This window comes from Phoenix dactylifera, unplaced genomic scaffold, assembly GCF_009389715.1.
Source record: "Phoenix dactylifera cultivar Barhee BC4 unplaced genomic scaffold, palm_55x_up_171113_PBpolish2nd_filt_p 000077F, whole genome shotgun sequence".
Taxonomy (NCBI): Eukaryota; Viridiplantae; Streptophyta; class Magnoliopsida; order Arecales; family Arecaceae; genus Phoenix; species Phoenix dactylifera.
In genome coordinates this window covers 57,246-72,384 of record NW_024067676.1, presented here as the reverse complement: position 1 = coordinate 72,384, position 15,139 = coordinate 57,246, and the positions used below count along the sequence as shown (strand labels likewise).

Genomic DNA, 15,139 nt, shown 5'->3' with positions numbered 1-15,139 from the left:
TAGTCCTGGTGGACCCGATCTCCAACCAAAAAGCCCTAAAAGATCTTTAGATTCCGTCATTAAAATACCTTCCCTATTGAATTCTCGAATCGAATCCACAATCCCGAGATTTTTTCCTCTGCAAAAAACCGTCCAGGATTCGACTCCAAGCATCGAATTCGTGAGCCGAGGGGGAGATCCCGGGGAATGCACTCCCTGGAGACATAGAGCATCGGATTCGCGCTTTGTTGTGGTGAGGTTTTGTATTTTGGGGCGCAAAGTTTTGATTTTTGAGGTGCTGGGAGGGCCATGGCGGTGCACTTGGGGTCGGTGCCGATCAAACTTGGGGTCCTCTCGGAGTCTGATCACATGTCGGTGGCGTCGATCAATCTCTTCGTGGCGCTGCTGTGCGCGTGTATAGTGATCGGCCACTTGCTGGAGGAGAATCGGTGGATGAACGAGTCCATCACTGCCCTTCTTATCGTGAGTTCTATGGGGATAAAGATTTAATCTTTTTGGTCTTTATTGCAGAAATTTAGTTTAATTGGACTGGTTTGATGTCAGGGGCTGGGCACTGGAGTGATTATTCTTCTAACTACTAAAGGAAAGAGTTCGCATCTTCGAGTCTTCAGTGAAGAACTCTTCTTCATATACTTGCTTCCGCCAATTATTTTCAATGCTGGGTAAGTTTTGTTGGATAGTTGTACCTCCATGTTTTGCTTCACAACTGTTTTCTGATTTAAGGTTAAATTTAGTTTTAACTTGCTAATAATGTTGGATTTGTTTTTTTTTTCTGCCTTTTTTTTTGATGCAAGATGCACCCAAGTTCAGTTTTTAAGTTTTACTATTGGAGCCAATTTTGGTCTTATCTACATTTAAAGATTTTGTAACTGAACCTTGGGTTATTCTTGGCAAAACTTTGATTACCCGTGGTGGGCATTTCAACTCTAGGCCCTGCCTTAATTAGGGCAGAAAAATGTTAATGACTTAAGATGGTGAGATTTCCAGGCAGTGAGGGACTGAGGATCGTGCCAACATGACAATCCTCGTCGTCCCTTCATTTTCACTTAGCTGATGCCTAACTTTGTTGTTATTGCTATCTTATCTGCATGTAAGTTTATTTGGCTATGTATTAGGAGTTATATGAGTAAGAATTTAGAAAATAGACATTATTTGATGATACTTGATGTTAATAGAAGATGATTTTTGCAAAATATAATAGTAAAGAGCTTGTTTAGCCATTTCTCTGACAGCAACAAATAAGGTGTCGAACATAGGCTCATATCCCAATTGTAAAACTTGAGAATAAAAAATTGGATAGCTAAGGACATTATACTTCTCAAAATCAAGCGTGTTCTTGTCAATTAGCCTCCTATTGGCTATGACATATCCTCTCTCCTAACATGTCAATTAGTCTGCTCGAAATAGCTAGCAGTTCATTTCATAACAAAATCCCCAAATGTGCAATCCTGGGTTTCAAAATGGCATATTTTGAATTACCTAACTTCAATGCAGAAGTGTTTAAATAACCTTGATCTATCCAGAACCTGGTACAAGGGAGTGTACTTGCACTTCACTTAAGCCATCACACCAAAGTTTCATATTGCCCAAATTTCAGAAAAATATGTATTAAGTGCAGTTTCTGCTTTATTCTTATAAATTTAGCTGTACGTTATTTTTGCACCTGTTGGTTATGCAGATCTTGTTAAAACCGGAAGTCTTGGATGTTGACAATGAGCATTCATTTTAAATGTATGTTACAATTCTGACCAATTTTCTTATGCACCAGGTTTCAAGTAAAAAAGAAACGGTTCTTCCGCAACTTCATGACAATTATGCTGTTTGGTGCAGTTGGAACACTGATCTCCTTTATTATTATTTCACTTGGTAAGTTCGCGATCTCTTTGTATTTAATTGCACTATAAATATTCCAAGGAAAAGAATTTCAGCATAAATGTAATTGCATAAGTTTTTATGCCATGAAACCGTAACATGGCAAATGTTGTATTTATCAGAAATTGTCTTTTGTTGACTTTGCTGTCTGCAAGACAGAAACCTTAGTATTGCACTTGTTCAGGTAGTTTATTATCCTCTTATAAGGGCGTATTCTGAGTTGATTAAATAGTTTTTCCGAATACATGCATGCTGCAGTTCTGAGTTCAAGAAAATTCAGGCATGGCTCATTGAGCATCTAGTTTTTCAAGATGACACTGGGTGAAATTAGTTTGGTTGATGAATTTATTAAGCATTTAGTTAGGAGGCTAAAAAATATAAGATATGAAGAATTATACCAGAAGATTGATGTGGGCAGAAACAAAATCAGAATGCATCAAAAGTTTTCAAACTTTTTAAATCTTAAAATAAGCATGGGATATTAAAATTCAGAAGATTTCAAAGAATTTGAAATATTCTGTGTAAAATTTATCATCATGTCTCCATCTTCCTTTTTTTCCTAACTGCATTTCTGCTGGCAAACATATCCTCTGAAAATAATCAACTATGAAAATCTGAATTTATCTAATTAGAGAAAAGTAAGGAAGTATGAATTTAGGTGTAATTGATGCTTGCCCTTAGCTGAATGTGGGCCCATATTTTTTAGTGATAAAAATTTAACCCTGCTGCACTGCTAGCAGATAGTGGCTTTTACATGGTATAATGGTGTTCCAACCAAGTTTGTTTTGCTTTTTTTCTGCTCGCTCCCGTGATTTTTTTTCTTTCTCGATGCTGCTTCTCTAGTGCCTCTGCTTGCTGAGTATGCACGCAGAAATTATTGTGCTCTGGCCTTTCTGCTTCTTTGGGTTTATTTCAGCCTTTTCTTGACCATGGCAAAACTTTTCTTCATGTGATATTGCTAAGACATTTCAGAACTGCTATGAGCTAAACGGAACGATAAGAGGATAGAAGGGATTTCAATTTGGAGCCTCTTATAGATCTCATCATGGGAGTAACGTATTACTAGTTTAATTGATAATTTTGTAGTCAGTGCGAACAGTAAGCAAAAGATTTAACCTGTAACTATTAATCTTTAGGAAGTCAGACAAATTGCATTTTCCCTATATTATCATATTATTCTGATCCATGTGAGTAATCTAAACAATATACTGAAACATGATATGGAGTGTCTTCTAAGATTAGCATTTTAAGTGGTCTCCAGAGTGGAAACTCAACTAGAGTGATACTGGAGGTGTTGTTCTGGAATCTCAAGAAGGCCTGATTCTAAGAGGAATATTTTTAAAGATTCGGGAATCTCTAAGGAAGAGAAAAGTATACAAACTGCTGTTTTTCTATATGATGCATCACATTTATTTCTCGACCTTCATCTATTGTCCAGGAGCAATAGGAATAATTAAAAAAATGGATATAGGTGTTCTGGAAATTGGAGATTATCTTGGTAAGCTCTCTTATTGCACGCTCTTTGCTTCTATATTTTTTACCTCAATTCTTATGTCTTTTTTGCTATCACTTGTTTCCTGAGCTCTCAAACTTCCTTCTATTTATATATTTGCAGCAGTTGGAGCGATCTTTTCTGCAACAGATTCTGTTTGCACCTTGCAGGTTCTGAACATCTCAAATTTGTGTTATAGGCAAAGCTTAAGATATAATAGCTTACCATATTTGGAAATTGTGTTCTTGAAAAACAGGTTCTCAGTCAGGATGAGACGCCTTTACTTTATAGCCTGGTTTTTGGCGAAGGTGTTGTAAATGATGCCACTTCAATAGTGCTTTTTAATGCAATCCAAAACTTTGATCTAGGAAATATTGATGCTGTTACTGTTTTGAAGTTTGTTGCAAACTTCTTTTCTCTATTCTTTACCAGCACTTTTCTTGGAGCATTTGTAAGTTTGTTATGCTTCTGTAATGTAGTTCATTTTCATAAAAGAAATATGCCCTCCAACTTGCAACTTTTCTGTATCCTTTTCCAAATGGCCAGAGTTCTATTTCTGGTTGATATTTGTTCTCTTTCTTCTGCAGGCTGGATTGTTTAGTGCTTATATCATCAAAAAGTTGTATTTTGGCAGGTTGGTGATGCAAGAAACCTAAACTTCTCTTAGTGTTTTCTTTTGCATTGTAGTTACCATAAAGCCAACCTCAAATAGTTGGAATATGGCTGGATGGTTATGGTTAGCTGTGGAAAAATTTTATTAGTGTAGGAGTACTGAAAGAACTGGATTGGTGCTGCAGTTTTTTCTTTTCTTATGCTTTCCATACTTAAAATAAAACACTGATAATTGCAGCACCCTTTTGTAGTTATTAATATTATTTTATAATGTAGCAACATGATGTGATACTATCAAAAGCAAAATCAAATTTTCCTGTTTTCTGCTAAAGATCTCATTGCTTATATTTCCATTTAATAGACATTCTACTGATCGTGAAGTTGCAATTATGATACTTATGGCTTACCTTTCCTATATGCTGGCAGAAGTGAGTGTCTTCTTTTAAATCAACAAACATATTTAGAAACAGTCTGGCTTTCCCTTGTCTCCATGATGCTTGATATTTCATTTACTAAGTTAAACACATCACTGACAACTTGTTTCTTGTTGCAGCTATTAGATTTAAGCGGTATTCTAACAGTGTTCTTCTGCGGAATAGTAATGTCGCACTATACTTGGCATAATGTGACAGAAAGTTCCAGAGTTACCACCACGTATGCAATTTCTTGATAGCTCCTAGCTATATAAACTATTGCTTCTCATGTTTTACTTGTTCCTTCTCTCACTGTTCATGTTATGATATTAATATATTGCTTTTTGACTTACTGTCTCAGGCATGCCTTTGCAACATCGTCATTTATTGCAGAGATTTTTCTCTTTCTTTATGTTGGCATGGATGCATTAGACATTGAAAAGTGGAAAGTGGCCAGTAACAGGTACGGTATATGTCACATTCCTCGATGAACGTTTGTGGACTAGGAAACTTCTTGTGAGCCGAATACTGTAGTTTCTTTGAATTGCTCTAAATTTTTTTATATAATTAGAATAGGAAGGAGATCTCAGTATGGTATAAGCAAGGTCTCAATACATGATTGCATTGACACTGTTCATCTGTCCATGTTTCATGCTTGTGATATGAAATGCTACTTTAGGTTGGCTTGTGATATGAAATGCTTGCATTGAAACTAAAAATGTTTTTGCATCTCATGATTACTATCAGGGCCAAGGTCCGCCGTACCGGGTCCGGTAGGCATACCGGTTGCCTACCGGACCGGTACGGGCCGGTTCGTACCATGCTTCGGGCGGTACGAACCAGGAAGCTCTTCTCCGCCGGAACCGGGGAAGAAGAAGAGAACCAGAGAGAGGGAGGGAGCCCACCTTCGGCCGCCATCGGAGAGCCGCGGAGGGGCGTCGGAGGCCGGTGGGGGGCGGCGGAGCCCGGCGGGGGACGGGGGAACCCGCGGGGGCGCTGCGGAGGCCGGGGGAACCGATTTGCCGACTTCACTTAAAATCCCCAAATTTAAAACCGCGGCCACGTCCTCCGCAGCGCCCCCGCGGGTTCCCCCGTCCCCCGCCGGGCTCCGCCGCCCCCCACCGGCCTCCGATGCCCCTCCGCGACTCTCCGATGGCGGCCGAAGGTGGGCTCCGTCCCTCTCTTCCCCGCGCTCTCTCTTCTTCTCCTCGTCTTCTTCGTCTCCGGGAAGGAACCGACCTGTACCGGTTTCCACGGCTCCAGCGTACCGGTAGCTGGCCGGACCAGTAGCTGGCGTACCGGTAGCTGGCCGGCCGGTACCGGCCGGTACGGGCCGGTTCGGCATACGCTAATCAGGGCCTTAGTTGTCATTTTCTACATCTCATGATTACTATCAGGGCCTTATCTGTCATTTTCTATGTATGAGGCTTCCAACTTCTTAATCTATTATAGACATCTTGGAACCTTAGGTTTATATTCAAGTACTTATGGCATCATGTCTTCAAGAATCACCTAAAAAAATCAAGATTGATCTATTTTATTCCCTATTTTAATTAGAATTAAACCATACATTTAAAGAAAACATGATCTTACCGATGTATGTTCTGGTGGATGGATTAATATAACCTACACGGCTGCATTGAAATACAATGATGCGGAACATAATGGGTCCTTTTTTTAACCTCTAGTCGAAGTTGCTCTTTCTCTCGAATGCTTTAGGCTCTGTTTGCTTTTTTGAACAACTATGACTAAGGTCCGCAAAATCGGTACGAAGAACCATACCGGTATGTTACCGGTTCGGTACGGTAAGGTTAGTATACACCCCATTCTAAGATAGGCTTTCAATACTTTTTGTTACTTTCAGCCATGGTACCGTTTGAAATTGGGCAGGATGGCTCAGTATTGGGTCGAAATGGTTTTGCTTGATTTGGACCATTACAGACTGATTCGACTTATATATCAAATCGAACCTCGGTAGCATACTGATACATTATCGATATGATATGGTTGGTACGGGATGGTACAAGTCGGCAGCAGACCTTGGCTTTGACATTTATAGAACAACAAATGATAGAACCTGCAGTCCCGTGCAGCATATTTTGTGCAGAAAAGGGATATGCTGTTATAGTCAACCACTTTTTAAAAGGTTTTTATTTCATGGATTCAGCCTGCAAGGGTCCACCCTACCATTGCAGAAGATTGACTTCTGGGCGAGTTCAGTAGCAAAGTTGCCGGTTATTCAATGTCTGCATCTTCAGAAATTCGATTCAGCATTTACTTCTTGCCCATATAGGTTCTTCTTAGGGTGAATTTTTTGGAACCAATAGTCATGAAAGAAATTCTATTGGTCGTGGATAAACAAGAATTGAGGTCAAGACAAGCAAATAAGTATTGTAGAACCTCAATCACCCTCAGACCAAGTGGTCTACTATGAATCCGATATCCATGCTTTTAGGCTTCCTATTGTTTTAAGAAATGTAAGAGAATTGTACCTCGCACCCTGACAAATTTTTTTTTTTTTCATGCAGCTCTCTTTTAACATTATTTTATGTTCACTCCACTTTTCATTTGTTATCAATTAGATCGTAAAAGGAGTACAGTTCAGCCAAAATAATGGAAAGTTATGGAGGTGTAAACTTTGCAGAAAAACGTAGAATAGGAGGTGGTGGCACATTTCAAAGAGATGACGCCAGTGAGCTGTAGATAAGCATATTTTTTAAGTTTTAAACTGATGAAAGCTTAGAGGTAAAAATTTAGATTGAGGTAGAGCCAGAGGAATAGACTCTATACTAAAATATGTTCATGCAAAAACCCTGCAAAGGATGCCTAGTTTAAACAAGAATTTTTAGTCAGTTGTTGTAGATAATGGCACAAGCATCCATTGGATGTTGAAAATGTGTTCTTGCATGGAGCTATTAAGCGGTCTATATGAGTGTGTCATCTGGCTACAAACAGTAATTAGAAGACCACAACATCAACAAGTAAACTTGACCCATGATATTAAGCACTACTATCTAGGGCATGATTTAGCTTCTGAATTGCCATTAGATATGGCTATAAAAATTGCCACATTGGTTGATGCAGGATGATCTCAAATCTGATATCCAAAAGGATATTGGGACTACCAAGTTTTAGATTTCCTGAGTTTTCATTTTCAAACAATGATTTAGCTTGCTGAAATCAAACAGCAATGCAGTACTTTCTGAAGGACACTAATGTAGTCTGGCATCATGGTGCAATGGAAGATTTAAAGTGGAACTTTAGATAAATCACCAAGAAAGATAGTTGCATGTATTAGATCATAGATTAATGCCTCCAAGAAGAGGTTAGAGCATTACAAGATAGAAGTAAATGGATGAAGACTTCTCTAGGCACCACACAGAGTATTCAACACTCGATAGGCCCTCGAAGAATTACTTGGATCTCCTTGTCTTTCTTCCTTCAATCTTCCTTCTCTCTGTCATCTTTCTAGTAGGCGGCTACCATGAGATCTCTTTCCTGAGATCTCAACATGAGAAACCTTAACGCTTGCCCTAAAGCCCCACATGCCCCTCCTATTTATGGTAGGATGGACGCCACTCCAAGGAAAACCCTAGATAAGTGGGCAGAACCTAGGGAAACCCCAATTGGCCGAGCACTTAGTGAAGCCCTAGGCCTGTGGTTTGGGCCCAACCCATAAACACAGCCAATTTGGGTTATCCGGCCTGCTTGAACCAACCCCTATGCCAAGGATCTAGTCTATATGTGCAATCATATTTCACCCAAGTGCGAGAACTCAATAGATATTTAGTGAAACGATAAAAAGACGAACATGTATAGGATCGAATGTTAATTGGATTTCTAATCTAACATGTCCTCTCTTACTTAATATCTGTGCCATGGTCACAATGTAGCGAGGCGGGCTAGCCTCCTTATATATAAATATGTATGATTGTGCTAATTCTAGTAGAATGGATAGAAAAGTCTCTCTTCACGCATAGCATTTATTCTTGCAATTCAGTCCCTACACCTTCCTTTATGCTCGATTAATCATTCTGAAAATATATGCCATTTCAAATCCATACCTAATTAATTTCATGGCCCATCAGAATTTTGGATTTATCAAATACAACTAAAAACTGATATGCGTGCAAAACCATTTTCAAAATAAATACATTTGGTTTTATTCAAAATAAATATATTATTTAATATGAAAATGATTCGATCAAAACATTAGCTTGGTATCAAGATTCCATACTTCACCATGTCTCTTTTCTAATGTGGATGAAATCATAGACAGGTTCCTTATTGGACAATCCTTATTCCTCACTCATGACATGGCATAGTAAACTAGTGTGCTCCAAGGATAAATCTAGGGTACCATAATTGGTACACAAGTTTGGCCTTAAATTCATTAACCAAAATCATAGTGGGTAGTTGTGCCCCCAAGTCAGGGGATCGCTTTATGAGAATGTCATCTTCAACAATGGTTTCCAAGAGGTGGCTGTGTCCCATTGATGGTTCAGTGTGAAGCTCACTCATGTATCAGTTCAAGATCAACTATTTTGATGCTTACGAAAAAAATAGCCACTCCAATTTATTATTGGACATTGTACATAATGGTAGCCATATGAGTGTGATGCTCAACCTCATCCATAGCTGTGAACCATCTTGAAGTGTAGAATGATCCAATACTTCCTGCAGAATACACAACTGTCTACTTGCTCATTCTACCCATAAGTGACACTTCTGGTCTTTGTCCCCCTCAAAGACTAATATGTGAAACAACCTTTAGCTGTTTATGACTATGAATAGAAGATATACCTATGTGATATCTCAAAATACGATGTTTAATATGCAAATGGCTTTTTAGGGCATACCTACTTCCCAACACCTTCAACTATGAAGGCTGCAGTTGTGGCCCAACTCTAAATAGGATGATAAATTGATGAGCAATTGGGATTACAAAAATAGCAATAAAATTTCTTCTATTCTTAGATATTATTTTGCATTGAATTTTGAATTTCAGACCTGAAATGGTAATACCTGGCTTTTAAGAATTATAAATAAACATAGTTTTGCCACTAGCCTCTCACTGAAAGACATGATGGATCTATCATGATATTAATATATAATATTACTATGTAATGCGGTAAGTTCAATGGAGCCATTCTAGTACTAAGGAACGGAAGGAAAAGTAGAAGATAAATCTGCAGTCGGCTGCACCCTTACATCTCTCTTTTTATGCAGTCACATATATCAAGAAAAATAGAAAACCATGGGCTATAATTAGACTATAATATTGAAAACAAGAGGTCCATATTTACTATTAAGCTTACTTAAACAGTGAACTTTATATATCTTGGGCATATAAGTTGTTCCTTGGTTATTAATTTGATTTCATTGGTAGCTTCTAATATTTATCCTGCCATGCAGCCCTGGAAAATCAGTTGCTGTCAGCTCAATTCTGCTAGGTATGGTATTGATTGGAAGAGCTGCTTTTGTTTTCCCATTATCTTTTCTTTCCAACTTAAGTAAGAAGTCTCCAAATGAGAAAATCACCTTTAAGCAGCAAGTGAGTATTCGGGACTCAAATTATTGTATATCTATTAAGTCAAATGTGAGAACAACTTCTAAAATTTCAATCTACAGGTCGTAATATGGTGGGCTGGTCTAATGAGAGGAGCAGTATCAATTGCACTTGCATATAATAAGGTTAGATGTGATCGTTTACCTACAAAATCTAATGTTTCTTTTGTATGAAAAAGAAGAATTTGCCTGTTTTTTAGTGTCTCCATTTGTGGAGTCTTATGCTTGTAGTTCAATATTCAGAGAGGTGAACATGTTATATTATTGGATATGAGTGGTCTGTAGTTTTTTTGTTTGAAAGAACCACTCAGCCTTTTTACGAGTATCACTGGTTTACAAGAGAAGCAAGCAACTCTTTAAATTTTCATGGTTGCTGCAAAGGAATCTAGATTGTTGTTTCTTTTGTTTCTTATGCTTGTAGTTCAATATTCAGAGAGGTGATGATGGAGGACCATTGTAAAGGGAATAGAGAAGGAAGAGGAAGAAGAAAAGAGGAGGAGAAAAGAGAAGAAGAGAAAGAGGAGGAAGGAGGAGAAAGGAGGCTAGATTTTATTCAATTCTTTAATGCCCTAATTTATGAGAGGGGTGGCCTTTATATAGGCCTTACATCAGGTCAAACAATTGACGACATACCAAAATTGGACCCTCAATCAGTTGACTAAGTCAATTGATTGATTACATACCAAAATCGATCCAATCACTCGACCCAATTACATAACTTAACAACTAACCCAGTTGACTTGTCTAATAACAAATAACCGACCAAATTGACTTGATTAAACAAAAGCAAAATGCAGAAAATAAAATGACGCAGACTAGATTGGACCCAATCCAGGGCCCAACTCAATCTAGTGGCTCAAGATCATCTCCCAGTCGCAATGATGCCAATCCCTGGTGCGAACGCGAGTGAGTGGCTCTGATGTCCCCATCAACTCCTCCCAGGTGCAAAAAAACTCGTCTCCGTCGAGTGCATGTCTGGCCGGCTGTCGTACTGCTCCAGAAGGTCAGGGTTAAGGCGCTGCAACTCGGCTCTGAAAATCCACGTCACGTCAGACTCTGGTCGACCTTTCCACTGAACAAGATAACGTTGGTATCCACCGTTCTTGGTTGACATAACCTGCTCATCCAATATATGTTCTATTTGTTCTCTGCGTGCATGAAATTTTGGAGGTGGCGGCTCAACAGCAAGTAAAGGGTCAGGGTGATTAACAAGGGTTGACGTGTCAACAAAGGGGTCAGAAGGAATAATTGCTATTTTTTTGTAGGGGACTAAATCTTCAATATTAAATGTCGCACTAATCCCATAGTTATCAGAAAGATCCACAACATATGCATTCGAACTAATTTTTCTTAGGACTTTGAATTGTCCTGCATTACGAGCTTGCAATTTCTTGAACGTTCCCGAAGGGAGTTGTACAGGCCTAACTCTTACCATGATATAATCTCCTACACTTAGCTCTTGGTAACGTCTGTGCAAATCAGCAAGGGATTTATATTTTAAGTTATTAGAGTGAATGCGTTTGCTGATTTTTTGATGCAATGAATGCAGGTGCGATGCAAATGACTGTGTAGACTCAGACACTTTATGCTGATGAGACATGGAGATCAGGTCTATGGGCTGCCTAGGTTTGTAACCATGCACTACTTCGAATGGACTCATGCCTATGGACTTATTAACCGAGCTATTATATGCAAACTCAGCTGTTGGTAAGACTAAATCCTAGGTTCTAGTATGTTCACCTACTAGACATCTCAACAAGTTTCCAAGGCTACGGTTGACGACTTCAGTCTGGCCATCGGTTTGAGGGTGGTAGGCAGAGAAAAATTTCAGTTTGGTGCCCATCATGTGCCAAAGGATTTTCCAAAAGTAACTCATGAATTTAACGTTCCTATCAGACATAATAGATTTGGGGAGGCCATGGAGTCTAACGACTTCATCAAAATAGAGTTTGGCAATTCTTGAGGCATCAGAAGTCTTAGAACAGAGAAAAAAATAAGCCATCTTTGAGAAGCGATCCACAACCACAAAAATGGAATCGTGCTTGGTAGAGGTACGTGGAAGCCCTAACACGAAATCCATACTAACATCTTGCCATGGACACTCGGAAACAGGTAGTAGAGTGTACATACCAGTGTTCTGTTGACGTTGTTTAGCTAGATGACATGTGCGACATTGGCTGACAATTTTGGCCACGTCTCTCTTGAGACTTGGCCAGAAGAAGCGCCTTTCCACCATTTTAATGGTTTTGTCTCTCCCAAAATGTCCAGACAGTCCTCCAGCGTGTATTTTCCATACTAAGAAATCTCTCAATGAGGTTCGAGGGATATACAATCAGTCGGAGCGAAAGAGATAATCATTTTGCAGAAAGAAATCGTCTTGTTCTCTTTCTACTCCGTCTCGCAGTGTCAGGTATATTCTACTAAAGTCAGGACAAGTGGTATATTGTTCCCTGATCCTCTCAAAACCAATTACTTCAGTGCTCATCACAGATAGGAGGAAGATCCATCGACTGAGCGCATCAGCAGCTTTGTTCTCAACTCCAGCCTTGTGCTTCAAGACAAAGCTGTAAGCTTGGAGAAACTTGACCGATCGGCCGTGTCTATGGTTTAGTTTTTTTTGGAAGTTGAGATATTTTAAAGCCTCATGGTTGGAATATAGGACAAACTCTTACGTTAGCAAATAGTGTCGCCAATGTTGTAAAGCTTGCACCACCGCATAGAATTCTTTATCATAGATGGAGTAGCGTAACCTACCATCGTTTAATTTTTCATTGAAGAATGCGACGTGGTGACCTTCTTGACTTAACACACCACCTATGCCAATCCCAGAGGCATCACATGCGACCTCAAATACTTTCGTGAAATCAGGAAGACGCAAAATAGGAGCTTCGGTCATCCTTTTCTTAATTTCGTAAAATGCTTGGGATGCCGATTTTGTTCAGATAAAATCTCCTTTCTTCATACAATTCGTAATGGGAGACATTATCGAACTAAAACTCCTAATGAAGCGGCGGTAGAAGGTGGCCAAACCATGGAAACTTTGTACTTCTACTAGAGACTTGGGCTCGGGCCACTCTACTATCGCGCGTATCTTCGCAGGATCAGCAGAGACACTCTTAGAAGACACTATGAACCCTAAGAAAGTAACATGATCTATCAGAAAGGCACACTTCTTGGGGTTTGCAAAGAAGCTTTCTCTTCTAAGGACATCGCAGACTTGCCTTAAGTGTGTGAGATGGAGCTCTTGAGTTCGACTATATATGAGGATGTCATTAAAGTACACAACGACAAATTTATTCAAGTCTAAGGATCTGAGTCATCACCCTCATAAAAGTACTGATTGTGTTTGTTAACCCGAATGGCATGACTAACCATTCGTAGAGTCTATCTTTTGTTGGCAGTCTTCCATTCATCCCCAGGACGAATCCGAATCTGGTAGTACCCACTCTTCAAATCGATTTTAAAAAATAATGTGGCACCAGACATAGAATTTAAGAGGTCGTCTAGCCTTGGGATGAAAAAGCAATATTTAACCATGATTTTATTGATGGCACGGCTATCAACGCACATCCTCTAAGAACCATCTTTCTTGGGGTGAGGAGTGCGGGCACAGTGTAGGGACTTAGGCTCTCACGAATGTACCCTCTTGCGAGGAGTTCATCCACTTGACGTTTCAGCTCAGCATGTTTGTTGCCCAGTAGATACAACCCAAGAGGGGGGGTGAATTGGGTCTTTCAAAACTTTTATGCTACTTCTAAAACTTTTTGATTAACTATGCTAAGTTGTATAGATGCACAGTGAAAGTTAAACTTAGCAAGGGTTTGATGTATAGACTTCGACTTGATTAAATATGCTTGCAACTAAAGGATGTGCGGATAAGAATTAAGCAAGCAATTTATCTAAGTAAGTAAGTGTGTTAGTTAGACAATAACTAGAGGCATTACAAACACAAAGGACATATAGTGGTTCGGTGCACCCCAGCACCTACATCCACTCCCCAAGACCTCTTGGGAATTTCACTATAATCCTACCGATTACAGCCGGTTGTTTTACAAGCTCACAACCCAACTTGTTGTTTTACGAGCGCACAACGAACTCGGTCGGTTTTTCCAGGCTCACCGACTAGAACCACTCCGATTGTTTTTCCCGGGATCACAATCGAACCCTACTCGGTTTTACCCTCGGCTCACCAACAAACCTAACACAGTTGGTTTTCCCTTTGGCTCACCAACAAACCTTACACAGTTGGTTTTCCCTTTGGCTCACCAACAAACCTTAACCCCTTGATTCAATCCCTTGATTGAATCAAGTTACAAGATATTAAAACAAAGTATAAAACAAAACAAAGCTTCTTAAACAAGCAAATATGACAATATAAACAAATAGAGTAAAGAGAAGCCCTCAAACGAGTTTTGAAGATGAAGGAGCTCGGCTTCTTCTTTACTTGACCCTCTTCTGATTTGGCACGAAGTAGAGGATCACCGAGGCAGCACACGGATGGAGAGGAAGCTTTGGGATTCACTTGGATGCTCTTCTTCTCTCTATTTTACTTTGAATGGCCCTTTTGTGCTTATGGGAGATTTCCCTTGTAATCTCTTTGGAATCTCTTTCCTAAATGATCTCTCCCACTTCCATACCTTCTCCCCTAGCTCTCCTCTTGTTTTTATAGCTTTTGATGGCGTGGAAACAAGAATCTAGCCGTTAGAGACAAAAATAGAGCCGTTGGACACAGTCTGCACTTCCTGACAATATTACCGTTGGGATCGGGGTCGACTCGCGCGATCAGGAGTCGACTCGCCTGTTGCAGGAGTCGACTCGTGCTTTACTGGAGACGACTCGGCCACTGTTCCAAATTTGAATTATGGTGCATCCTCGACTGGGAGTCGACTCGTCTTAACCCGGAGTCGACTCGCCAACTTCTGGAGCTGACTTGGCAATTTCGGAGTCGGCTCATCCACTGAAGTTCGTGGATCCAATTTTGAATTTTGTCCTCTCGAGTCGACTCGACTGTCCTGGGAGTCGACTCGAATCTCAGAGCCCGAACTTCCGATCCTCTGTCTTTTGGCTCGTCCAGTCTTGGAGTCGACTCGAACTTCCTTGGAGTCGACTCGGCTCTCAGTTTGCGAAACTTGGTCTTCTGCCTTTTTGATGTGAAGCTGTCTTGGAGTCGACTTGAGCTGTC

General features: G+C 39.8%; 1 protein-coding gene across 8 annotated transcripts in view; it reads left to right on the top strand.

Moving 5' to 3' along the window:
* Positions 1-15,139, top strand: part of LOC120104695 (sodium/hydrogen exchanger 2-like) — a 59,392-nt gene continuing 44,253 nt past the window's right edge. For 4 of the 8 annotated variants that reach the window (XR_005507066.1, XR_005507065.1, XM_039116261.1 and 1 more), the window contains exons 1-12: positions 3-462; positions 544-662; positions 1,769-1,866; positions 3,311-3,370; positions 3,488-3,534; positions 3,621-3,815; positions 3,952-3,998; positions 4,338-4,404; positions 4,530-4,630; positions 4,751-4,852; positions 9,805-9,943; positions 10,021-10,083. Coding sequence is in view for 5 of the 8 variants with exons in the window: in XM_039116261.1 (XP_038972189.1) it covers positions 289-462; positions 544-662; positions 1,769-1,866; positions 3,311-3,370; positions 3,488-3,534; positions 3,621-3,815; positions 3,952-3,998; positions 4,338-4,404; positions 4,530-4,630; positions 4,751-4,852; positions 9,805-9,943; positions 10,021-10,083 (1,212 nt within the window). In the remaining 3 variants the exon portion in view is untranslated. Of the gene's footprint in view, positions 463-543; positions 663-1,768; positions 1,867-3,310; positions 3,371-3,487; positions 3,535-3,620; positions 3,816-3,951; positions 3,999-4,337; positions 4,405-4,529; positions 4,631-4,750; positions 4,853-9,804; positions 9,944-10,020; positions 10,084-15,139 lie in introns of all 8 variants that reach the window. The other 4 variants (XM_039116255.1, XM_039116256.1, XM_039116257.1 and 1 more) reach the window with 3 other exon arrangements.